The sequence below is a fragment of the Gouania willdenowi genome, chromosome 3 (assembly GCF_900634775.1).
Source record: "Gouania willdenowi chromosome 3, fGouWil2.1, whole genome shotgun sequence".
Classification (NCBI taxonomy): domain Eukaryota; kingdom Metazoa; phylum Chordata; class Actinopteri; order Blenniiformes; family Gobiesocidae; genus Gouania; species Gouania willdenowi.
Window position 1 is genome coordinate 40,387,247 of NC_041046.1, and position 25,681 is coordinate 40,412,927.

General features: G+C 38.4%; 1 protein-coding gene across 8 annotated transcripts in view; it reads left to right on the top strand.

Moving 5' to 3' along the window:
• Window positions 1–25,681, top strand: part of nav2a (neuron navigator 2a) — a 304,501-nt gene that overhangs the window by 137,411 nt on the left and 141,409 nt on the right. For 6 of the 8 annotated variants that reach the window (XM_028473361.1, XM_028473378.1, XM_028473393.1 and 3 more), the window contains exon 1: window positions 5,938–6,625. The exons of 1 other annotated variant lie outside the window; for it this stretch is intronic. In XM_028473361.1, coding sequence (XP_028329162.1) covers window positions 6,407–6,625 — 219 coding nt within the window. In that variant the 5' untranslated portion in view covers window positions 5,938–6,406. Of the gene's footprint in view, window positions 1–5,937; window positions 6,626–24,794; window positions 25,009–25,681 lie in introns of those variants that run through there. One more of the 8 variants, XM_028473425.1, reaches the window with a different exon arrangement.

The window sequence follows — 25,681 nt, forward strand, 5'->3', positions numbered from 1 at the left end:
TCCTTTAATTTTCTCAAAAATCGACAGTGCGCCTCATAATCAGGTTTAGTAAACGATGAAGCGGCACTGCTTGATGGATTTTTGGCACTTTAGGGCTACTGTAGTCAGGCGCCTCGTGGAGTGATATGTACCAGTACTGTGCTTCAACATACTGACCTGAAAAAGTGAGTGTATTGTTCTGTATTTTATGTGTTAAACCTGAACAATGTTGAGAATTATTGTTAATGAGCTGAATAAAGTTTGACTTATCTGACTATTTTGTTTCGCTTAATGCGTCTTAATAATAATAATAATAATAATAATAACAAACCGGTGTGCCTTATGTATGAAAATATACCCGGTCAGACCCATTCATTAATAGTGCGCCTTATAATCCAGTGCGCCTTATTGTCAAAAAATAAGGTACTGTATTTTACTGATTCCGGATGTGAATTAAGTTTTTTCTCTCCATTTTCCCCAATCACGGAAAATCAGAGGCTCTAAACCCGAGTCACAATAAACCTGAGTATCGTCGTCACGCTAGTGTCTGAAACGTGACTTTAGGAATTTCCTCCGTAGCAGGTTGGCTCAGCCCTCCCTGGAGGTGCTTTGTGCTGACTGGGCAGTAATGAGTGTGTTGCTGATGGTGGGTGTTTATCCTGCCAGTGCATGGTGTGTAAGCCAGTGTCATCTCATCTGTGCCTTCATGGACTCAGCTGCTTACAGTCTGTAACCTGGCCTCCCAGCACTGCCACTGCTCATTATGGTGAATGATGTGTGTGTGTGTGTGTGTGGGAACAGACCAGTGTGTAGGTCAAACTGTAGATCCTGTGCTGTCACAGGGGAAATGTCAGGCTCCTGCTCTAGTTAGTGCAGCTCTTTTCAGCTCCAGCTCCACTCGTTCTGCTCTGTATAATTAACTCTGATAATGAAAACAGTTGCGAACACACGGCCATGGTTTAAGGGTGTGTTTGCCAAACCCTGGTCCCATAGTGGGCACTGGTTGGTCCCCAGACCCAGACATCCTTCTGGCCTTCCACAGTTCACAACCACGCATCTTATGTAAATCAGTCAGTTATAAATGTGTGTGTATCATAAACAAACATATAGCCTTAACAAGGGTTTGAGTCAATTATGATTGTAATCACGTAATTAATAATTAAATACAATTATGACGTAATTAGAATTTGTTGCTGTCGTAATCATAATTAAATTGTGATTGAGGTCAGAAAATTCTATAAAAATGATCAATTATAATTTAACGCAAAACTGGGGAACCATGTTAAAGTTCTATGTCTAGTTCTACACAAATGTAGTTAACAATAATTTAAATATGTTTCATATTAAGCATTCCCACATTTAAAAATTAAAAAAATAAATATCAAAATCTATATTTTCATTGATTAGGATGCCTAACAAGGAAACCAATAGATAGGAGAGAAATTAGATGATAAATATTTGTATTTAGTGTATTTTACAGCTGATTTAGGACCCGTTAGCATTAGAGATGCTAACAGAAAGCTAACACAAGAGGAAGGTTATCTTTTATTAGGTTATTTATTTCAGGCTAAGTAATTGTGATTAATGGTAATAGAACTTTAGTAATTGAGAAAAAATGCTGGTAAATGAAAATGTAGTTGTAATAAAAAAGAAATGTAATTGACCCCAACCCTGGCCTTAACATTATTAAAGGTGAAGATATCAGCCAAGTAAAATATTTAGAGGGTGATTTTGTCCTCCTATGATACGAAGAGTAGTTTTTGTGTGTGGTCATCACCATCCATACATTCATTTATGATCTATAACTATTTACACAATGTTTTAACTATTTGTTTGCAAAAAAAACCCCAAAAAGCAGTGGTTTGGGTGGTTGATAAGAATTATTTCCAGTGAGGAAGTGTTTGAAACGACCCTGTGTCTGTAAAATGCAAGATTTCTGACACTTAAAATACTTGCTCATGAGCACTGTGATCACACTCTGGTGCACCATCACACCTCGAGTGATATCTGCTGTATTAGAAAAAAAAAACACTGCTACTAGTGGCACTGCAAAGAAATACAGTAGCTGTGCTTTTAGGCTGTTCTTTCTCTGGGATAATTCTGTATTTGTGACAAATTAGGAAAAAATGTGCTAGTAATTTGATCACTTTGATTTGCTTCCATAATGCACTTTATGAATTGCTCTGGACTGACAGGAAAAGCCTTTCATTTATAGACTTGTGGGTTTTAGATGCAGCGTTGCAGCTTTTTAGTTATCTTTTTATCAGAGCTGCAAGTTTGATTAAAACGCTCCAAGACTGTGATTTTAAACCAACTACAATTTGTTTGCCTGAGCCGATCTGTCGTTCACATCCGTGTGTACCCCTAGGGGTACACGTACCCCTGGTTGGGAAACACTGCTGTAGACGACAACTTCACTGGTTACTTTTTATTTTGAAATGCATTCATTTTAGTTATCCTGACTATTTGAAACAGTATTTAATTCATTTTAGATCTTCCTATAATTTGGGACTCACATCTGAAACATTCTTTATTGTTCCTAGGACCAGAAAAGTAATTAGAAAACTTTCATTTAATTATAAAGCCCTCTTTGATTGGAATGACCTTCCTGCATCTATCCGCTCTATGACCTCCCTTAATATGTTGTGCAATACCTTCAAAATGTATGTAACTGTTTTTTAATCTTCTTGCTCAATCCGGAAGTGTATTCTCATCCGACGCTAATGGCTATGCTAACGGCAGTTTGGTATGACAATATCGCTGCTTCCAACTGTGCATCTGAAACGTGTTCATTTCGCTTTAGCTGGTGTTGGGCAAAGAACCTCCTCACGGACATTTCGGAGGATTTATAGACTCCTACGTGTTGCAGAGCTAAAGAGATGGTGGAATGTGTAACGCTTCACTTCCGGGTCACGTACTTTGGCAAATCGGTAATGGAGAAAACGAATAAAGGTGTTCGTTTTCAGTTTTTTGTTTTCTGTACCGAAGCAAAAGAGCTTGAATTTGAAAAACAAGGCGTTTTCCGTTTTTTCATTTTGGTTTTGGAAACAAATATCAAATAATTAGGGTTTTTTTTTGTTTTTCATGTTTTTGTTACATAATGAAAAACGAATGACAGTTCTTCGACAGTTGAGAGCCCTGTGTGTTTGTGTGTATGGTGTGGGTGTGATTGGTGTGTGAGAGGTACTGTAACATACTGTAATGTTTGCTTCTATGTATTATTGTTTGTATTCTGTGAAATGTATGTACAGCTGCTTCTGTCTTGTGCATTTCTTTTTTTGTTTGAACATTACTGAGGACCCCCTTGAAAACGAGATGGTTCATCTCGAGAGGTTTATCATATAAATAAATAAATAAAATGGGCAAAGTGTAGTTTCTCAGTGATGTAGGCCTAATGCAGCACTTTAAAGCTTGTTGTGAGGTAGTAGTATCTGTTTCCAACACCTATAGAGTTACATACATACATACATACATACATACATACATAATCTGTGTTGACATTAATTTATGTGCATCTCACAAAGCTTCCAGCAAACGCCCACCGTCCACCCCACACACCACTGTTTATTTATTCCTAGATGAAATACACCATAAACCTACAGCAGAGTGAGGTCATGGATGTCCTACTTATTAACCATCAATAGCTCCCATTCACTGCCTGTCTAGCTATTATTAGACCTGCCTGGACTGTCATCTGGTATCTTCAAAGGCGGTTTCATAAATCACTTACCACTGGATTTTTGTTCCCACTGCTCTGTGATCAACACACAGGGCAAAGTCGGAAAATAATACAAGTTTCCCTTGTTATTTGCTTTATGTCATCGTTTTTTTTTTTTTTTTTTCCATTTTCCGAATGAAAGAGCGACATTTGAGGCGAGCAGGGTGGAGTTTATTTTTTTTTCCTCTGCGCTTTGGAGGATTTTGGCGTTGCATTGTGACGTCACGTCAGGAAGTTGTTGTTTTGAATCATGGGGTCCTCTGGACTTTTTCCACATCAGAGTAACGCGACTTATCACTTACTGACACAATAAGATATCAGCGACTCAGAGATAGATATGATTTTATTATGAGCTGATAACAACAGGCACATCTCTCTGAAGTGCTGTTTAAATGTATGATAGCACTAGTGTGTGAAGCACATGAAAACAATTATTTAATAAAAAAAACAGTCATGGTCTAGTTTCCCACAGAAAGTTTAAACTTTTAGCCTAAAAAAAAAAAAATCAGGTGGAGAAAGATTTGAAATCACTACACACACACACACACACACACACACACACACACACACACACACACACACACACACACACACACACACACACACACACACACACACACAAAATCATCATCGCAATAAATCACAAACATAGTATTTACATAATATGGCATTATTGTAACAGGATTAGGATTAACATATTAAACACATCCTCTCTGAGATTGAATGCTACTGTGCGTGTGTGTGTGTGTGCACGTGTGTGTGTGTGTGTGTGTGTGTGTGTGTAGATATAGAGCATCCATCTCATCAGGAAGGGGTTGAAACACCTCGGACACATTAGCAGTCCATCACAGACACACTTGAGTTTAATATGCTCATAGTTAACACTAGGGATGTGCATTGTCATGACTCTGACGATATGATTTGCATGTCATGATACGATATATCACGATACTAAACAATATAATCTACATTAAGGTGTATTGTGATATCTATAATTACAAATTTCACATTTACGAGTACAAATTGGTATGGTATGATAATTTTTTTTCCAACTTGTGTGAACAAGTAAATGAACAGGATTGTGAATTCCATCTTTAGGTGCACATCGACAAAACATCAATATCTCTAAAAGGAAGTACTAAGTTTATAGCTGCTGTAAAGCAGTAAACTTAGATCTAAACTAAAACTCAAAGTAGCTCAATTTTGATCACGTGCATGCACATAGTGTTCTGTCAATTTTGGTTATAAAGACTCCAATGAAATAATTAAAATGAATTGATTTTCATGGCTCCTCTTTTGGTTCCAAATTGAACCGTTGGCTTAATTTTACTTTACAAAGTGATCTATTACATTCCATAGTGGGCTGTTTACAGACCCCAGCCTTAAATGTGTAAATCAGCAGGTGATGGATGGAAGGAAAAGTAAATGCAAATCTTTTTATCTTCAGCTCTGCTGCAGGATTGGAGCCTCTCAGAGCTTCACTGAGCCTTCTGGGAACGTGGCCCATCAGACATGGTCCACTAATTGGTTGCTCTTATATTTAAAAAAAGAAACCGAGTGCGTAGGGGGAGAACACCGAAGATGAATCTACGACTATAACCAATTATAATGAATCATATCCACAGTTAGTATTGGACATCTGGACCTTTGGATATTTCTGCCTGTTCTTGGATATTAATGTGCTTCACTAAATTATTTTTTAGCAAACTTTGCCAGTTCACTTTTTTGCCTTGTTCCAATTGACGTTGTAAGCATCTAAAAATGGAATCAATCGCTGCACATTTAAGGGTGGCACACTTTATCACAATGTTTTTTCTATTTTCTATTTTTCTGTATTTGGTACAGATGTTCAAAATGTCAATAGGAACAAGGAAAAATGCAATCTGGCAAAATTTAGAAAGCTTTTACTGATATTTTTTCAGTCTATTTTGAACCACCTTGTTGGATATTGTAAGGCAGAATTGTTGCTTCAGCACCTTCAAAAATCTTCAATCCAACCAGTGATTTCACAATTACTGTATAAAATATGCCTTAAAAAAAGGAATGAACGCTACACTGCTTAGGTATAAAAATGCTCCTATTTTGGGCAATTTGTCTTAAAAAAAAAAAAAAACCAGAGAGGAGGGAGGGAGGCTGGAGGTTTGCTGAGTCGCTGTGTTGAGCCTCTTTCCACATATGTCAGCTCTGATCTAAGCCACACCTGCTGCTAACCACGACTTAGCAGTGAGGGAGAGGGAGAGCGAGGCTGTAGCGTCTCACAGGCAGAGCAAACGCTCGCTGTCGCTGCCGGTTCTGTTTCCCTCTCTCCTCCATCGTCACAGATCTGCTCCTGGACGAAGCGTTTGTTCCTCCTGAGGCCATTTGTGTGTTTACCAGGAGGATTCTGCACCAGCTTGTCTCCAGTCTCTGTCACTTGTTCAGAGCTATGGGAGTACTGGGAACGAAAGGTTCACTCTCCACAAAGCAATTGGGAATTTGATTTGAGAACAAGTGTTTTTTATTATTATTATTTCTGATATTCACCTGGACATGTTAAAGGAGGAAAAGTCTACAATCTTTTTTTTGGAATGTGATCTAGAAGTTGAGGTGTCCTGGGACTCTGCGTTACATTAAAGCCCTGCACCCCCACCCCTTGCTGAGGGGTGACAGCCTCCATCCTCACTCTGGAGACGAGGACAGGCGTGCACTTATTAGGAGGTTGGGCAGAAGATGCCAGCCATCCTGGTGGCCTCCAAGATGAAGTCAGGACTCCCCAAACCTAAACCTGTGCACAGCGCGCTGCCCATTCCTCAGATCTCCAGCCGACCGACGGCTCTGCCTCTGCAGATGGGACCGCTCAAGACTCACACCGGCACGTTTAGCCCCCAGGCTGCTTTAAGAACCAGAAGATCCATCGCACCAGAGTCACAGAATGATGGAGACACTCAGGTCAGGATGTAGAACACTTATCTCTACTTAACGGGGGGCAATTTTTTACATTAGAGAAAAACTGCTGTTAAAATCACAAAAGAAATGTATTCGATAAAGTTCAATACTCTTTGTTTTTATCCAATTTTAACTGTATTCAGGGTATATGAGTCAAAAAAATTGTTTTTTGACTCAGTAAAGCATATTTAAAATAAGAACATTATTAGTTGTCCTGTTGGGTTTTAGATAAGTCCATACAATGCAACACAGAATACCAGGTTTCCTGTTTTTTGTTTGGCTTGAGCAGCATTAGAGAATCACACAGCAGATGGAACTACAGCAATTCCTCGAGAACCTTCAATACCTCGATTACAAAAAAAAGGATAAAATAAATAAAATAAAATAGGATCAATGAATTTTCTCTGCCTATAACCTCGTTTATTTACAAATACATTTTTAAATTGAATTGTAATTTATTTTTTGGTGCCATGCCTGCATTTGTTGTAGTGGAATCTTTTTGGTAACACTTGAGCTTTTCTACATAAAGGCTGACATTATGCTGTCATTATTATGACATAACACCTGTCATTAGCATGAATAAGGTGTCATGAAGGCTGTCATTAAGTGTTTTTCATTATTAACCAAACCCTAACCCTTTGTTACCCTAACCCAGGGGTCTGCAACCTGCGGCTCTGGAGCCTTATGTGGCTCTTTGGGTCCTTTGCCATGGCTCCATATAGCTTTAAAAAAATACTGAAATAAAGGGTTATTTTCTTACAGAGGCTATTAATGATTAATGGCAAATAAAATCAAGATATAACAATTTGTTAACTTAAAAATAAATCACGTTATGCACCTTCCTACTTCATCTCCTGCAACATCTACAGACCATCAACTTTCCTGCACCTGTGGTTAACCTTAAGTTTTCCATCCCTGGTAAGATAACTAAACCAACAAAAACACTATTCTGGAAGTAAACAGAGATTTTAATTGTGTGAGAACAGATTCATTTAACTACCAATGTGCCGGTTATATATGCATGCTTTATGTGTGGCAAGAAATTAGCAATTAGCATGTGTTGATCACATGATCATGCATTAATACATTAAATACATTAACATAAAAAATATTATTTATATAAATTGTGTTCATGTAAACTGAAATGCGTAAGAATTTGAAGATGCAAGACACGGTTTTGTTGTTATTTTTTTATGTCAATTTATTTTAAACTGTTTTTAAGTTGCCATTTACTTGATCAATATAAATCAAATCAAATTAAATCAAACATTATTCTATATCATTTTAACTGTATAGAATTTAATACACTGTATTGTATACATTGAGGAGGTATTTTTCCGGCTCCAGGAGGACTTTATTCGGGGTGAGATGAGGTTAAATGGCTCCTTTGAGAGTAAAGGTTGCAGACCCCTGCCCTAACCCCACTAGATCCCTCCACCTAACCCAAAAAACATACTCTAAACGTGTCATAACTTAGTGAACGATACTTACTGATAGCTTTTATGACACCTTATTCGCTAATGTCAGCCTTATGTATAAAACTTCAAGTAAAGTTTTATCCATTTTTTTCCTCCTTTGCATAATACCGATGTAATCAAAAGCACAGACATTTAAAGCAGATGAAAACAATAATTGTACCATTGTCGCCACAAAGATGACTGATAACACACAGAGCTTTGACGCGGATTTGTCAACAATAAATGTTAAATTTTTTCTTGAAAATAAAACAAATTGGTTGGTATTATTAAGTGATCGGCCCTATTTTCTGTTGCATGTTTAAAATGTATACAAATAGTTGATAGAATACTCGATTACCAAAATATCTGCAGCCCCGCAGCAGATATCAGAGCTCCTACTGCCTGCTGTCCACTATAGCGCAGCGTAGCAGGCTATATCTGAGTGTCTGTTTTGCTGTGTTTGTAAAATATTAGCTGCGCTTGGCAACCCTTGCAGAGTCGTGTAACACCATGTAAGGCTGTGAGTGTTGTTGAGGCTTCACTGGCTGCTACAGTAACTGTAGTGACTCCTTGTTCAGAGCCAGGACGAAGGCGGTCGCGTCACTGAAAGACACGTGAGGCCAGTTTTTATGATTAGTTTGTTTTGTGCCTGATCACGTTTTCTCACTGACCTACTATGACTAGTGACTTTCTCCTCCCTCTGCACTCTGGGTCGTCCTTTTCAGGGACTGAGTTAACTCATGACCTTCCCTGAAAAGTGTCAGGTGTATAATTCATTTGATGACATGAAGAGTGTGACTTTAAGCCAAAATATTCAACGTTAGGAAAGGCAAATGTTTTTCTATTTGCACGTTTCAAACACAAGGCAATTACTGTGCTTTACATCAGTGTTTCTCAAATGGGGGTACGCGATGGCACCACAGCGGGTACTAGAGAGAGAGAGAGAGAGGAAAATTAACAAATGAAATCATTGAACATATGGGATTTTATGTGTATTTTTAGTTAAAAATTATTATCATACTAAATATTACCAGCAACTCACAAAACAACACTAAAAACACACCAAATAAGAGAAAAACATACTGAATAACAAAAGGAACAGACAAACAACAAAATATGCAAAATTCCACCAAAAACACACACACTAAGGGAGAAAAATATTTGCTTTTACCAGCAACACACAAAACAACAACAAAGACACACTAAATGAGAGAAAAATACACAAGATCACTAGAAATACACAAAAATAACAGAGAAACATACAAAACGACACAAGATGCAACCAAACGACACCAATAACACACACACTGATAGAATAATTTAAATAATACAACACACAAAATAAGATTGTATTCAGGAGGCATTAAATACTGTTTCATTCCACCTATTTACAAAATGAGATTCTTTAAAATGTACGTTATCGCTCATTTATTCCACCATTATGCTCTATAGGTTTATTTTCCATACAATTCTGACTAAAATGTTGTAGTTGGACAAAGGGGGTACTTGGATTCAAAAATAAGAGAAAGTGGGTACTTGAGCCAAAAAAAGTTTGAGAAACCACTGCTTTACATGAGCAACAGAAAACATTTAAACATTTAAAATAAATAAGAATATTAAAATTGGCAGTAAAAACATAAAAAATCAGCAGTAAAAACTTTAAATCAACACTAATATGATGATAAATCTCCCTCTCAGTGATTTTAAATTTGATTTAAAAATGTTCCCATGTGCTATCAGTTAGTTTCATTTCTTTGCAGCATAACAACTAAAAGCAGCATCCCCATGTTCACTGTGAGCTCTGGGCTCCACTATCTGACCTGTGTTCATAGATCTGAGAGACCTGCTGGGTTCATACCTGACTAACATGTCACTGATGTATTCTGGACCAAACCCATTCACACATTTATACACCAGCAGCAGAACTTTAAAGTCTATTCTGAGGCTGACTGGGAGCCAGTGTAAAGACTTTAAAACTGGAGTAATGTGTTCTGACCTCTTTGTTCTGGTTCAGACCCGAGCTGCAGCGTTCTGAACCAGCTGTAGATGTTTGATGATCTTTTGGGGGATTCCTGTCAGAAGACCATTACAATAGTCCAGTCTGCTGGAGATAAAAGTATGGACCAGTTTCTCCTGATCTTTCTGAGTCATTAAACCTTTCACTCTGGAGATGTTCTTTAGGTGGTAGAAGCTGTTTTTGTGATAGATTTGATCTGACTGCAGAACACCAAGGTTTTTGACTTGGTCTTTAGTATCTTTAGTATTGTTAAGATACTTGCTGGCAGCAGTCTTCTTTTCCTTGTTACCAAAGACAATCCCTTCCATCTTGTCATGATTTAAGAAGTTTTCACTCATCCAGCAGTTTACCTCTGTGGGACCATAGTCATCTGGGTTCAGTGACAGATATAGTTGTGTCATCTGCATAGCTCTGATAATTAATTTGTCCTAAAGGATGCATATAAAGGCTAAACAGAAGGGATCCAAGCACAGAGCCCTGAGGAACCCCATAGGACATTTTTAATCTGTCAGATTCAACATTTCCAATGCTTACAAAACAACTTTGCTCATCCAAGTAGGACTTAAACCAATGCATTACTTTTCCATTTAGTTCAACCCACATTTGCAATCTGTGCACATAATGTTGGTTGATCCTGCAGTGGTTTTAATGGTCTGCTTACAGTGTGAAGGCTGCTGGGTTTCTCTCGGGGGGGGGTTAATGAACTTGATTCAGAGGGCTGTGAGGCAGAACCGCTGGTTAGGACTCGGGACTAACCCTCAGTGGACTCCTCACCATGAACCCAATCTGCTTCTAGGGCACAGACACAACACAAGATGTGTTTTCTTCTATTTTCAATGACTTTTTACGACCTACATTCAACAACAACAACAACAGTTCGTGGGCAGCGGTGTAAAGAGGACTGATCTATCCTACTCAAGTACAAGTACTATTATTTGATTGAAATTGTACTGAAATACAAGTAAGTCATGCATGAAATACTCAAGTACAAGTAAAAAGTTGCTCAATTAAATACTACTCGAAATAAAAGTTCCAAGCTACTTTCACCCCCACATTTATTTTTGGTAATACATTTTGCCGCGGTTCCCTTGTATACAGTAAATATCTCATGTATAAACTTAAAAGGGAAGAGACCAAATTTTGCACAATTGGATTTTTTTTTCACAAAGGCATCTGTATGAAATAAAATGTTTGTCAAAATGTACTTATTTAAAAAAAATAAAATAACACCAATTAATTTAATTAAAAAAAAAAAAAAAAAGTTTATGAAGATAATAACTAGCATTCAATGGTTTTTTGGCACTGTGCATTATGTTTAATCTGATTGGTTGGCTATGATGTGATGCATTCAAATGTCTGGTTATTTCATTTTTTGTAGTTTTACAATGTCCGTTGATCATTTTAAAACAAAAAAAATGAAATATTTTACTTCGTAGCTGTTGGGTGTAGCAATGTAACAAATTACTTAAGTCAAAAAAGTACAAGCACCCATAAAAGCAACTCAATTACAGTGACATGAGTAGTTGTAATGCGTTATTTTTACCTCTGTTCGTTGGTTCATTCACCCAAAATGATTCAACCTTCCACTGCTAGAACAGCTCCATCCTGTTCCTCTCTCTTTGCGTAAGCAGATCTGACGTCATGTTCCAATCTTTTCAGCATTGAAAGTACAGTTTGATAACAGTGTGAGCCAGCTTTCAACAGATGGGAAGATATTTTCAGCTCTGAGTAACAGAAACACTTTTCTGTGATGAACAGTGGAGTGGTAAATCGCTCATCCTACTCTGTCCCTTTCATAGGACTGACATTATTAGGCATCATCAACGTCAAACCTTACACTGTCTTTATTCCAAATGTGATGGCGGTAGGAAAACGTATACGATGCACAGGCTCTGAAATGCTAGATATCTTTGTTAAAGTGCTTTAAGAAAGCTACGTTTGCAGATGAACTGTATAAACTGCTGTCATTTATCAAAACAGTAAGAGATCCAGTACCTATCTACGACTGATTTTATAATAATGCTCATGTCAACCGCTCTATAGATCAGCATCTAGATATGCTTGTTCTACATTCTTAACATGTACTAATTGCTTAGAAAAGATGTTTGTGATTGGCTACTACGATGTTGTGCGTGGCAGTTATGACATTTTGAAACTTGTGTTTGTCCCTCACAAGCCACCGTAATGTGAGCAATCCCGGTTTTTCAATCCAAGAACTTCTTAAAGTGTTTAATAGTAGATGTTTCTTAGGAATATTTTTTAGGTATTTCTAATTTTTAGGTACTTCTACAAACTTCAAGTACCGTAATTGTTGGATATTACAAGTTAGACTTATTCATTCTCTACTTTCTTTTTTTTTTACCTAGTAAAACATGCTGTTGGTTGAGTTTCAGCACATTTAGTGACTTTAGATATTAGATTTGGAAATAAACAAGGGTGAAATTAGTCTCTTAATAAAGCTAAGGCTACTGTAGTGAAACCACCTTTGAGTCCGATGTCTGAGGTTCCAATATTTCCTGAGAGAGAATCTGCATCTCCCAGTAATCACTCACACCTTGTTAGATTAATGACCCAGTTGGCGTTTAACACACACAACATATGCTGTGTGCAACTGTAACCAACACTTAATCTTTAATGCATGATGCGTGGCAGAAGGCACTGACAGATACTGTGTGTGCGCGCATGTGTGTGTGTGTGTGTGTGTGTGAGAAAATTAGAGGCCCTTCCTCCCTTACAACCTTTTACCATGCTGTAAAACACAGCTCCTCTGCTGCCCTCTAGCGGCTCATTTCATCCCTGCATCTGCTGTTTTTCTTCTGTTTATTGTTCCTGTTGGGTTTCTTTAACCTCTCAGTGCATTACCTTTTCTACTGTTTTACTTTTTTTATTCTAAATATTTGAGCTTCTTCATGTTCCCACATACTGACTGAAGCCTGGTAGACGTTGAAATCTAATCCTTTTCTTTCCAGATGAGAAAGATGACTACGGAAGCAGATTAGGGCCAGTTTTGATAGAGAATTTTTTTTGTGGGCAAATCAAGAATAAAATTGAAAATACGAGATTAAAGTTGAAATTTCGAGAATAAAGTTGAAATATGATATTGTGATAAAAGGTTTGCTAATAAAGTCAAATCTACTAATTCACCATATGGCGATAAACAGCAGATCGTGGCCGTCTACAAAATCCTGTGTAACGATGAATGCGCTAAACTATAATTCGAAGTTGGGTTTAATAACAAAGAGATTATTTTTTGTTTAGCTCATAAACACTGTGTTGTAATCTCTTTAAGAACTATGTAGAGATATTGCCAAAAACGTAATCTGTTCAGAAGGAAAAACCAGTAAAGTTTGAAAGAGGTGGAGCATTCAGTCGGTCTGTGGCTATTGAGGAACTACGGAAACAGATTAGGACCAGTTTTAATAGAGACTGTTGTCGTATATGGTGAATTGGCCCCAGTCAGCTTCTGTAGATTTTACTTAATTAACGAACCCTCAACTTTTATCAGAATATTGTATTTTGAGTTTATTTTCACAATTTCGATTTTAATCTCGTCTATTCAATTTTAATCTCAACATTATATTTCATTTTTATTCTTGACACTTTGACTTTATTCTTGATTTGCCCATATTTATTTTCATCATCAAAGTTGGCCTTAATCCATTCCGTACCTGACAGACTTGGTGTGAAAACTAGTTTTAATTTAAATCATTTTAAAAGCTCATCTGAGTTGGTTGGAAAACCTCATCCTGAGAAAAAGCAACGTATGGTCTCTGTGGGAGATTAATCAGTGATGCAGATCAACACGTGTGAACCTGGGATGGATTATAATTACACTCATTTCAATATTTTACACTGAATGCAATTTGATTTGGGGAATTGATTTGAGGATATGGGTGAACCTGTTTAATTAAATGACCTTTAATTTAAAGATATTGATTTGTAATGATTAAAGAGTGTGGATTGCACCAGGGATTTTTCCCATTGTGAACTGCTTCCTAATAATGAACAGGTTTCATAATCTTTACCTCTTTAGATGGCTTTACTGGCTATTAAAGTTCCTGAAATCATACCAAACACGGTTAATAATGAAATAAAGTTATACTACTTCAGATTATTTCACCTGATTAAACTAATACACCAATGACTAAACCAGTCTTACTTCCTGTGCCTTTTCAGATTTTATAGCAGTCATAATAATCTGAACCTCTGTTTTAGCACAGCACATTAAAAACACATTTCAGATGAAGCTCTGCATGCATTTGCAATCACAGGATAACAAGATCACTGCTTGATCCGTTACATGTAGTGAGATATTTTAAATGGAATTGGACTTACAGTATTTATCCTTTTTTCCACACTCAATCACCCTTTTCGTGTGATAAATAGCGTGTAAATCTGTTATATTGGCCCAAAACATGCATGCGAGGCATTTTCATGTCATTTTGGGGACTGATTTTAAATAAATAGGGAGAGAAAAAGAAATATCTGTTTCTGTGTCAGATTGATTCTTCTGTTTCAGAACATGACATCCATTGCGTTTCATGCAGACCATATGTTATATAATTGTTGTGCTCCCCTAAAAGTCTTCAGGGTACCTGGGAAAGGTCCATTATGCTATTTTTCACCCATCTCCATTTGTTTTAAGAACCCCAACAACATAGTATTTGAGGTTTATTTTCCCAAACTTGCCTGTTTTCCACAGTTTTAGGCTCTGAAAAGTACATTTCATGACGCTTCTAAAAACAGGCTGTTTTGGGGCCTACTTATGCATATATCTACAGACAGACTTTATGCCTTGCTCATTGATCACCAAAGCGATTTTTTTTTCTATCTACACACTCTGGTTATTGTTTTCAGCCAAAAAACTGCACATTACAGAAAAACACATGGCTATTTAAGTGGCTTTTATGATTTTGAGTCCGTTTCAGCGCTTCAGGCTGTGTTTATCGCAGCAGCAGCAGCAGCAGAGTCATTCAGCTGCTTCAAACACTCATCGGAGTGTTAAGCTGCTAAGTCTCTTTCTTCTCCTCCTCATCTCTATTAACTACAGGAATAGTGCATTTAAGGTTATAATCATTTGTTTTGTCCAACCGCTGCGTTGCAATGTGTCACAAACTCGTTAGATTATGTCAAAGGTGATACGAGGCAATATAACGGATACTAAAAATGGAACTGCTCCGGTTGCTACTTCGTTGCTGCCCACTGCTCCTCAGGGAGGGGTTAAATGCAGAGAACACATTTTGTATATGTAGCTTTACATATATGATGGTAGTTTGAGAGGGAGGAGCTCACATTCTTATATAGTAGGAGGAGGAGTTTCCGCGATGTGATGTCATGTAGTGAGAAAAATCCAACTGGCCCATTTGAGATGACTTTTGACAAAGTGTGGAATAACAAGGGAGGGAAGAAACAAAACTTTCTCAACTTTGACCCTTTGAATGAGGCTAAAAGGATATATGTCACTGTAGCAAAACAATTATAAAGTTAATTTTTCATAATACTGACCTTTTAAAGCCATTCCTGCTTGACCAGTAGAATATCTCACATGTTTTTTGATCTGTGGCTTCCTGTGGGTATCAATCATGAGTTTAACATTGCTTTTACATCCTTCTAACATCCCCAGCAGGTCGCAGTTAAATGCCACGCTCCCTCGTGTTGCTTTGAATTACTGATGTCGTCCTGCCTGCCTGAAGCAGGACAGATTGGACGGTGGTGGTGGAGGGGGGTTCTGGGTAACTATATTGGTTCTTTATTTATTACCATGACAAAGGACCACACATACGCACACAGGTCTCCTCGGGAGGCGGCGTAACTTAAAGGCAGATTTAATGGACGTGTGGGTGATTCATTGATGGAGAGTTCATTGTTGGGTTGGAAATAACCGAGGTTTTAACAGACTGCAGCAGTTCACACAAAAAGCACATGAGTGATCCTCATGTCTGACACTAATGTACTTCATTCCTCTGTGGATGAGAAACTAAAGTCACTGTCATTGTGTTAGAGACACATTTTCAGACAGTTGACATTTTAGTGATTAAAGGCATCCTCCAGCAGTGGCTGATCTGCTCGCTCGGCTATCAGCATCAGACAGGAGCTGATAACCACATACACACCTGTGAGTCCATCATCAGACCAGACTGAGACCGGCCAACATAGCAGAGCAGACTCAGACCAGCCTCGGGAGGGAGGGAGAGATAACAGCAGGTCATCTTTGGTTTTCATCTTAGGATTAAGAAGTAGCGTTTTATAGAGGAAACATGACAGACTGTGTTTAATTGATATGGTTCAACCTTCTCACAACTACCTTCATATTTAACAGACTCATCTTCGATTTTATTATTTCGTGAACGTTTTCAGTTGAAACTATAAACTTTATTGTAAGACGAAATGTATCTTTTACAAATTTCGGTAACACTTTACTTGAAGTTTTATACATAAGTCTGACATTACGCTGTCAATTTCTAACCTGGCAAGAACCAGATTGATGTGAAGCCCCTCCCTCTAACTCGAGTCCTCCACATCGATCTGGGTCTGTGTCTGGCAAATCCTTTCGCAACCAGGGAGTGACATGAATAGAATGCTTGAAGCTGATTGGGCAGAAGCGCCTGTTCACCATGGTTTGTTTTAGCCAATCACACAGTAGCAAATGATGATGTCGTCATCGGCATGTGCCACAGCGACGCTGCTACAACAACAATAAGGCTCTGCTTGTGAAAACTTTGTTTTGGGATAGTAATGCTGCGGTCATCATGTCGTTGAGTGACTTTTGCCGTTTTTGCAACACGATTATGTGAGTTCAGGGCACATTAACCATCCTCCTGTGTCGACATCTTTCTATTTTGATTCGGAGCTATGCTAATAGCGGTAGCCCAATTAGTTCCTCTCCCCGCAACTGCGCATGTGCCAGTTTTGCTTCGGATCGTGTGCCTTCGTCACACCTGGATATCCCGCCCTAAACCACAACATTGCCTCATGATTGGTTCTGATCGGGTTGGTTCGGTTTCGAAAGGCAAAGGCGGGAACAGCAGAAGATGTTTCTGAACACCAGGAGAATCCATCTATCAGGCAAGGTTAGTCATTATCTGTCATTAGCATGAATAAAGCGTCATGAAGTCTGTCATTAAGTGTTGTTTGCTAAATTATGACAGCTTTGGAGTTAAGTTGACTAATGGCCCAGGTTGGTGACCCTGTGATTGGCTGTTAGTGTGAATACAAACCTCACTATAAACCAGAATAAGTTACATGAGCTCAAAAAAATTGAGACAATCAACTGCCTCCATTTTTTTAAAGTTGATTAACATTAAAAAGGCAAAATTTTCCAGAACTTATAAGGTTGGATGACTGGATAAATGAAAGTGCTATATATTATTTTAAATAATCCCTATTTGAAACAACAACAATAACATTACTACTTTATCATTCTTAGCATGCAATTACTTAATTCTATTAAGTTGTTATGCTTACTTAAAAGCAAATATAGTTCCATTTACTCAAAAAACTTTAGTGAAAATGTAACATCAACTTTGAATATAAACTGGCTACTCTACTTAATTACTTTGAACGTTTGGGTTTACAGTGCTCAGTGTTTTACCTTCGATGGTTCCACATCTTATTATAAATCATACATACATCTTCTCCAGAAATGGATGAAATGAAATGAGATATCTTAGGTGTGAATAGTGAGAAACTAATTTTATGGCGGCCATATGTGTTCAGACGACAGTTGGCTCCAGTCGTTATGACCTCATCATCATCCCTAATGCGTCTCGATCAGATTCCACTTCCTGTGCGCCGGTCCTCACTCCCTCCTTTGTGAGGTCACGGCTGAGGACGTAACCGTGTTAATTAAGACCGGCATCTGCTTCTCCTGAGTCAACATCCCCTCATTGATCTCGCTCCAAGGTGCCCTCCTCACTTAGGTTTCACTCCTCCTGTACATTAGCTGTCATAAGAAGCCCTCGCGGCCTAGACAAACGGGCCATTGTGAGCGGGGCCCTCCGGGGACGCTTAGACTAACGCAATCAGTTTCATCTCTGTCTGGAAGCAGGAGCAGGACCCAGGGTGGAGAAGGACTGAGGAGCCCAGAAGTAAAGGGCGTCAGGGCTGGAGTCCGCCTCCCCAGAGGGTCTCGCTGTGGTTGGGTAACCATGTGACCTTTATGGAGCCATCAGAAAAACCAAAGAAGACCCAAATTATTTAAACACAGAATGAAAGTCTTACCAGGAAAAGATTCACTTTATACAAACTGATCATCAAATAAGCAATAATTCAACAGGTAAATATATTGTTAAAAACAACTATAACAACCTCATTGGTTTGAAAACATGAACAAATCTTGGAAGCTATGTTACGTTGTAATAACACATAGTTTAGGCCTCATTAATCAATAAATCCAAGGTATTTTTTCTAAAAAAACAGGAGAATTTACTCACAAACAAGCTGTTTGGAAGGTTGAAATTTTGGCTTGCATGATTGTACATGACAAACAACCGGTTTGTTGACAAATGGTCATGTGACTCAAACTTCACATTTTTGGCGCAATGTGCATTGTAGGATTGGGAATCCTGTAGAACACGTGTAAAACTCCTGATCCAAGGGCCAAATCCGGCCCTTTCAAGCATCCAAATTAAAAAATTATAGAAAAAAATGTAAATGACCAACAAATTCTGTTGTAGATATCTCAGAAAACATGAATCATTGTGTAAATGAAACTCATCAATATTTGCAGATGATCACAGTTATCCCGGTGCTTACATTGCACGATTGCAATTATTCTTATTCGTTAAACTGTTGGGGGAAAAAAACTAAAAATTATTACCAATTACAAAATCCTTCAATTTTCCTCAAATATTACATAATGTTTCCTTTATTGAATAGAAATTGCTCACAAAATCTAGGAAATTTCAAGTGAAGACCCTGTTGGGGCTGATATCTGTCACTTATTGCTTGGATATTGTCAGTTTCTTACATTTTTATTATTTTATGTATATGTAGAAGTGCAAACTAGGGAACAACAATATTAGTTTTCTCCCCAGCATAAAATCTGTGGCCCTCAAGCTGCTCCGTATTTGGCCCCTGGATTAAAATGTGTTTTGCTGTAGAAGAATAAAAAGACAGCGCCGAAGAAGTTTCTTTACAAAGTGTTTTTACTTAATTATTTTCATGATTTTTTTGCATTTCTTCGCTTGATGCCGTTTTTTGTTCTTCTTTTCTTATGGTTTTCCCCTTGACGTGACGTCACTCCAGTCTCTTCCATATTTGGATGGTTCCATTGAAGCCACAATATCAACATCCGCCACTGTTTTGGCACAACTTTCAATTTGAGAAAACAGCAGAAAATGTCACTTTGGCAGAGTTGTTGGCATCAGTAGCAGATAGAGATGTAACGATTAATCGTAAGGCAGTTAAAAATCGATTCATAGGTATCACGATTGACATAGATACTTTGAAAATTGAATCGCAGTACTCCAGCAGAGGGCGCGATATATTTATCCCTTCTCTTGTCCAGCAGTGGACAAGCGGCGGGCGGAGTCTGCTACTACTTTCTTTCTGGCCGCCTTCTACTCTTAAACATGTTAATAAATGATTCCTTACCCCTTTAGCACCGAAAGAACATCTGTAATATTACGTGAATATCTGTTAGCTCTGTCTGCTAGCATAGCATCTCTTCTTCACTGCAAGAATTTCTGCATGCCAACCGATCACTGGGTTACCAGCGCCCTCTGCTGGTCCAAACAAATATCTGACGTAAATCGGTGCAATTACGGTTTTTTTTTTAAAGTCCAATTGTTAAGGCGCAAAATACATTTTCAGTAGCACTTTTAAAAAGAAAAATAACTATTATGTAGTTTAAACCAGAATTTAAATTAATAAGCTTCTTCTTCATTTGTATTATTCCTTTATTTATTTCATTCAAGATTTATTTTTAGTTAAATTGCATTGTTTTGAATAGTTTATCAAGGGATTCTTTTGACAATGAAAAATAAAAGGAAAATAGAACCATATTTTTCAGTCATCATTTGTCTACAGTCCCATTTTGTAAAATAAATCGTGAGAGAATCGTATCGTGAACCCAGTATCGTGAATCGAATTGTATCGGGAGTTGAGTGAATCGTTACATCCCTAGTAGCGGATGAGAACAACTTTTGGATGTAATAAAGCTATGGTATAAAAATGTTAGGGTTTGTCCCCATCAGCTTTAAAGGTGACAGGAAACATGACAGGAAACATGACAGGAAACAGCTCCACTCTGTGAATATTCACCACATCCTGGTCCCATCCAGTAATAATTGAGATGTCTAAACTCCTAAACACATATTAAACATTCACAGATCCTCTTGATCGATTGTTGTTGAAATACTGTCCACTCTGTTGTAGTGATGACCATTTAGTTTCTGTGCTATGTCAGAAATAAAAACATGCAATAAACTCGTAATAAACTAACAAACAAAATAAAGGAACATGCTGTAAAAGTTTACGTCTAAGCATTTAAAGTATGTGTTGGTGTTTCACAGCTGATGTGTATTTAAATACAATTTAATGTATTGCAACAGCTGCCACATGGCATCTAAGATCTCAAATGTCCCTTTAATCAGATTTATTAGTAGACATTAGATAGCTTTCTTGCTAATAACTGAAAAATATTATGCTTATTTAATCCTGAACACTCAAAGATGCAGAGAGAACATGCAAACTCTGACCACGTCCTGAGTGGAATCAATTTTTTTATAGGATATAAAATAAATGAAGTGAAAGCATGTTTTTTTTTTTTTTTACAGTAGTGGACAAATATCCTGATTATCCACTTTGTACCTTTGATCCCACATCAAAGCAACTTACACGTTAGTGTCCGTCTCACATAGCTCCACACCACCAGCACAGATTTAATGACATTCAGACACGACAAGTAAAGAAGATGTCAGCGTTTAGTCGTCGTGTTGAACAGTTTTACTACAAGCTTTCAACAGGCTCATTAAGTGCAGCTGCAGTTGAATGGACCAAGCGTGCTCTCTTTCACAGCCTCATATAAACCTGTGTGTGCACGGGACAATAGGGGGTAACCCTGCTGAGGAGGGGCTTTTGTTTCGGGGTTCCCTACCTCTGAGACCTCCGAGCTAGGGAGGGGGAGGGGAGGGGCGACTGCTGGGCAGGAAGAAAGGGGTGACTCTGTGACATATGGTGGTATTGGAGAAAAAGATGCTTGATGATGATGAACAGGATCAGAGTTAACTGTGGATTTTTTTTTTTTTTCATATTATATTTTTTTTATTTTGTAGTATGGAACAAATTATGAAACAGACAGGGGCCTGGGTTGTACAAAAAAGGCACAATAATGGATAAAAAGATCAAATAAATACAAAAGTTAAGTAATATGAATATGAATTGAACATATGAAAGCGATATTTCTAAATGTCAACAAAGTATAATTGTGCTTTAAACATGTTTCCATTGGCAGTTTTGTAAAATCTCATCCCATGAGACTTTGCTGCAGAAAGACGACGCTCCAAACCTCCTTATAACACTTTTAAAGTATAATGCAAAGAGATGTCTGAGTCTCCTCTTCTGTCTGCACGTACCGTGTCATGTTTTCTTGGAGAGCAGTGGTCACGTGACTAGGTATAGATTCACGTCCTGCGACGTGTATTTGCGGAAAAAACGTTTCCGTAGCGCTTTTGCAACACATTTCAATATCGAAACGTCTGAAGTTCCAGTTCCAGTTTTTATATATTGTTTTTATATTATATGATATATACTGTATATGTGATATTATTTATGATGTTTATAATATAGAGTCTTAAAGTTCCTCTGGAGCCAGCACTTACTGTAGTTATTGCTTTTTGACTTGCTATTCTGAATATTTTCAGGAGGTAGGCATCTTTCCTACCAAGTCCTTCAAAAGTTCTAACTGTGGACTATTTTGCTGCATCATTATTTAGCAAATCATACTTTTATTTTCTAATAAAAAATATAAATTCCTAATTATATTCTTGTGCCAAACAAATGTAACGTCTGTGGTTGCTTGTCCGCAGACTTTTTGGTTCGTAATAACTTTAACAGTGTCTAATGAATCAACAACGAGACTGACTAGTGTGGAGTTCGCATGTTATCCTCGTACAATCTAAAAAACATGACCCTTAGGTTGATTGGAGTCTCTTTATTGCCAGGGTGGACCCCCGCCTAACGCCGGAGGTGTAAAGAGTACTGATATACTGTATCCTACTCAAATAGAAGTACTGTTACTTGATTTAAAATGTACAAGTACAAGTAAGTCATACATAAAATGTTTAAGTACAAGTAAAAAGTTGCTCAATTAAATAGCACTTAAAGTAAAAGTTACTAATCACTTTCACCCTCCACATTTATTGTTGGTAATAAATCTTGCCATGGTTCCCTTGCATACAGTAAACACCTCATGTATAAACTTAAAAAGGAAGAGACCAAATCTTGCACATTTGGAACTTAATTTATTTATTGAATTTAATTCAAAATATAAAAAAGATTTCACGCTCTAAATATAGTTACATTTATTAACTCTAAACCTGAAAATAACCAGTATTCAATGCTTTTTTGGTTCGGTGCATTACGTTTAATCTGATTTGTCGGCTATGATGTGATGCATTTGATTGTTGTCTGGTCATTTCATTTTTTGTAGTTTCACAATGTCTGTTGATCATTTTAAAAGCAACTCAATTACAATAACGTGAGTACTTGTAATCCATTACTTTCACCTCTGCCTAACGCCCAATGAGGGCGCAGACCCCACCAGCAGACCCCCATGACCCTGGAAAAGGAGCAAGTGGGTCAGAAAATGGACTGATGGATGGACACTGAATAGTGATTTGATCTAAAACTCAGTGATGGATTTGAGAGTTTGCCCAGAAGAAGCAGATTATTTGCCTGGACCATTATATTTGATAAGGAAAGTGCATTTTAAAAAGCTGACCTTTCGATTTCAAACATTACAGATGCTGGAGGCAGATTCAAACTGTCGATAGGTTTGGCTTTCTTTGCTTTGTTAGAGTGTGCGCGCGTGTGTGTGATAAGACTTCTGCAGCTTCATTTAATCTGATCTTTTCTGAAGTTATTCTGGCGAATACCTTTTATGACAGTTTTGTTGCCATTAATGACCATCACGTGTTTATTCTTCACTCTGGAAGAGAAAAGATGTTTGTCATTTGTAGATAAATGCTTGGTTAGGCATAGAGCGTATGGGTACTCTCATCTATCAAATCATGATCTCCTACTTGCTAGTTTGCCAAAGTTACTTGGTATTTTTCCTGCTTTTGATGCAACAGACTGCGATGCCCTCGATCTCACACAAACTTGTAAATAAACCAGCAATAACTCATGACTGTGTAACCATCTAATTCCTTTTCATAGATTACGTTCTGATGATGCAAGACAAATTTATTTGTGTAGCGTATTTCAGTGCAACATAAACATTAAACTGTTTAAGGTAAAGTTACATCCTCAGAGAACTGTTGTTTTGCTCACATCTCAATGGATTTCATGTGCAACAGAATTTGGGATTTGAATTTGAAAATCAGCATGCAGGAGTTTTAGTAAAAGATGTGAGCAAATGCTTTCCAAAACACAAAATAACCCTATTTTCTTTAGATGTGTTGGGGCTTTGCACTTTCTGCTTCTACTCTGACCGAGGTACCGTCAGCTGCTCTGGTTTCTGTGTTTTTGTCTCTTGATGCATTATTTGCAGAGTAGCAACAGGTTTTATTTCAGCCAAACGTTTGCCGGTCATTAGTTTAAACCATCTGCACGTCCTCACTGTTGTTGTTTGGTGTATTTGACGCTTGCGTTGATTCCTATCCAGCCTGCTGGAAGTCATCAGGCATTCCCCCCCACACTGTGGGAACTTTCTGTAAATCTTGGGTCTTTCCCAAAATTCAAATTCAGCTTGTAATTTGTGGCCAGTGGTGGGATGTGTGTGTTTGTGTGCACCGGGCGCTGGCAAGCACAGAGGGTATCGTACCTCTAACTCCCACACATACACACACACACAAACACACACACGTGTACATAAATGCCTGCTTCAGGAAGCCACTGTACACTTGCACATAAATACACGCGTACAGCTGCATTGTGTTGTGGGTGACGGCGGATCAGAGATGGGACGGTTCCGCTGGAGGAAAAGTGGCTTTTTTTAACAGACAGCTGGTCATAGAAATAATAAATAGAAAGAAAGGGGATGGTTGGGCCTCTTCCCAGAGTTTTCTCTCCACCACTGATGAGAGTGAAGTGATCACAGCGTAGCGGTCAGAGGGTAGTGATCAGAGACCCGTACGTCCTTTTCCTCCACTTTCTTTGAATGGCGTCAGTCATCTGGGGGGAGGGTTGTTTTAAGGTTAAGAGGTCTGTCTTTTATTTCTTCCTCCTCCCCATATGACCAGTGGCCCCTTGAAGAGCAAGAGGACAATGTGTTGCCGTGGGCAAGGGCGGGGGAGAACAGGAGGAGGAGGAGGAGGAAGGGATCCTCTCTCCTCCTCAGCTTGGTGCGTTTGGTTTGGCAGTTGTAGAGCGGCGGCAGAAGCTGTGGAGTTTCTTTTCCTTTTCACCTCGTGCCTTTATTTCTCCCTCCTCTGCTGTGGGTGGAGAGAAGCTGGACAAATAGAGATGTTCCTCCCCCAGGCACAGAGGGACCTGCAGGACCTCCAGCGAGCTTCAGCTCACTTATTCCTCCTGGACCTGCATGGAGCTCGCAGCACATCCTGTGACATCTGCACTCACATCATTTTTTTTTTGGCAAACCCCAATCTTTTTGTAACCAGCTGGTGTTAATGGATCAGACCCTGGCTTTGATGGAAGCTTCGGGCAGGTACGTCTGAGGAGGGAAGCTGCAGAGCACCATGACTGTGATGCTGTGCCACTGGGAGCAAAACAACTTCAGCATGAAACTGGTAAGATCAACACTTCCAGGTCGACGTAGAGGTCACTGGGGGGGTGTATTGCCATGAATCTGATGATACGATACAATTCCCGATTTGTAAGTCACGATACGATATATCCCGATACTAAACAAAATTATATGCATCGCGATATCAGTTTTTTTTTAACTTGCGAGAACAAGTAAAGGGTAACTTAGGGTGCTTTCACACATATACTGTAGTTTGGTGGACTCGGTGTGATTCAGGCGGTGAATCTGCAACATTGTTGCATTTTAATTTGATCCTCTCCGCTTTCACACATTCTATTTGCCAAACTTTCTGAACAACGTCACGCAGGCGAAACGGTTGATCGCCGATTGGACAGAATACTTCAACCTCCAATACCGTGACAATGTGGCGCTGCCCTGTCACTACTGACAGTCGCGCCGTCACGTCCTATATTTGGTCTCTTTTCCTATGTTTTCCAAAGGAAATCCTAAAACAATTCCTGCTGAAAAGTCATTAATAATAATTCAAAATAACCCATAATCACACGATGCCACAACCTGCGCTAATGTGCTACATAAACACAGCTGATGCCGCTCCGTCTCCATCTGTCAGCGCTCATGACACCGGTAGCTTACCGGTAAGAATGTGTAATGTGTGAAGATAAAACAGAGCAGTCAAACGTGCAGCCATCGCTGAT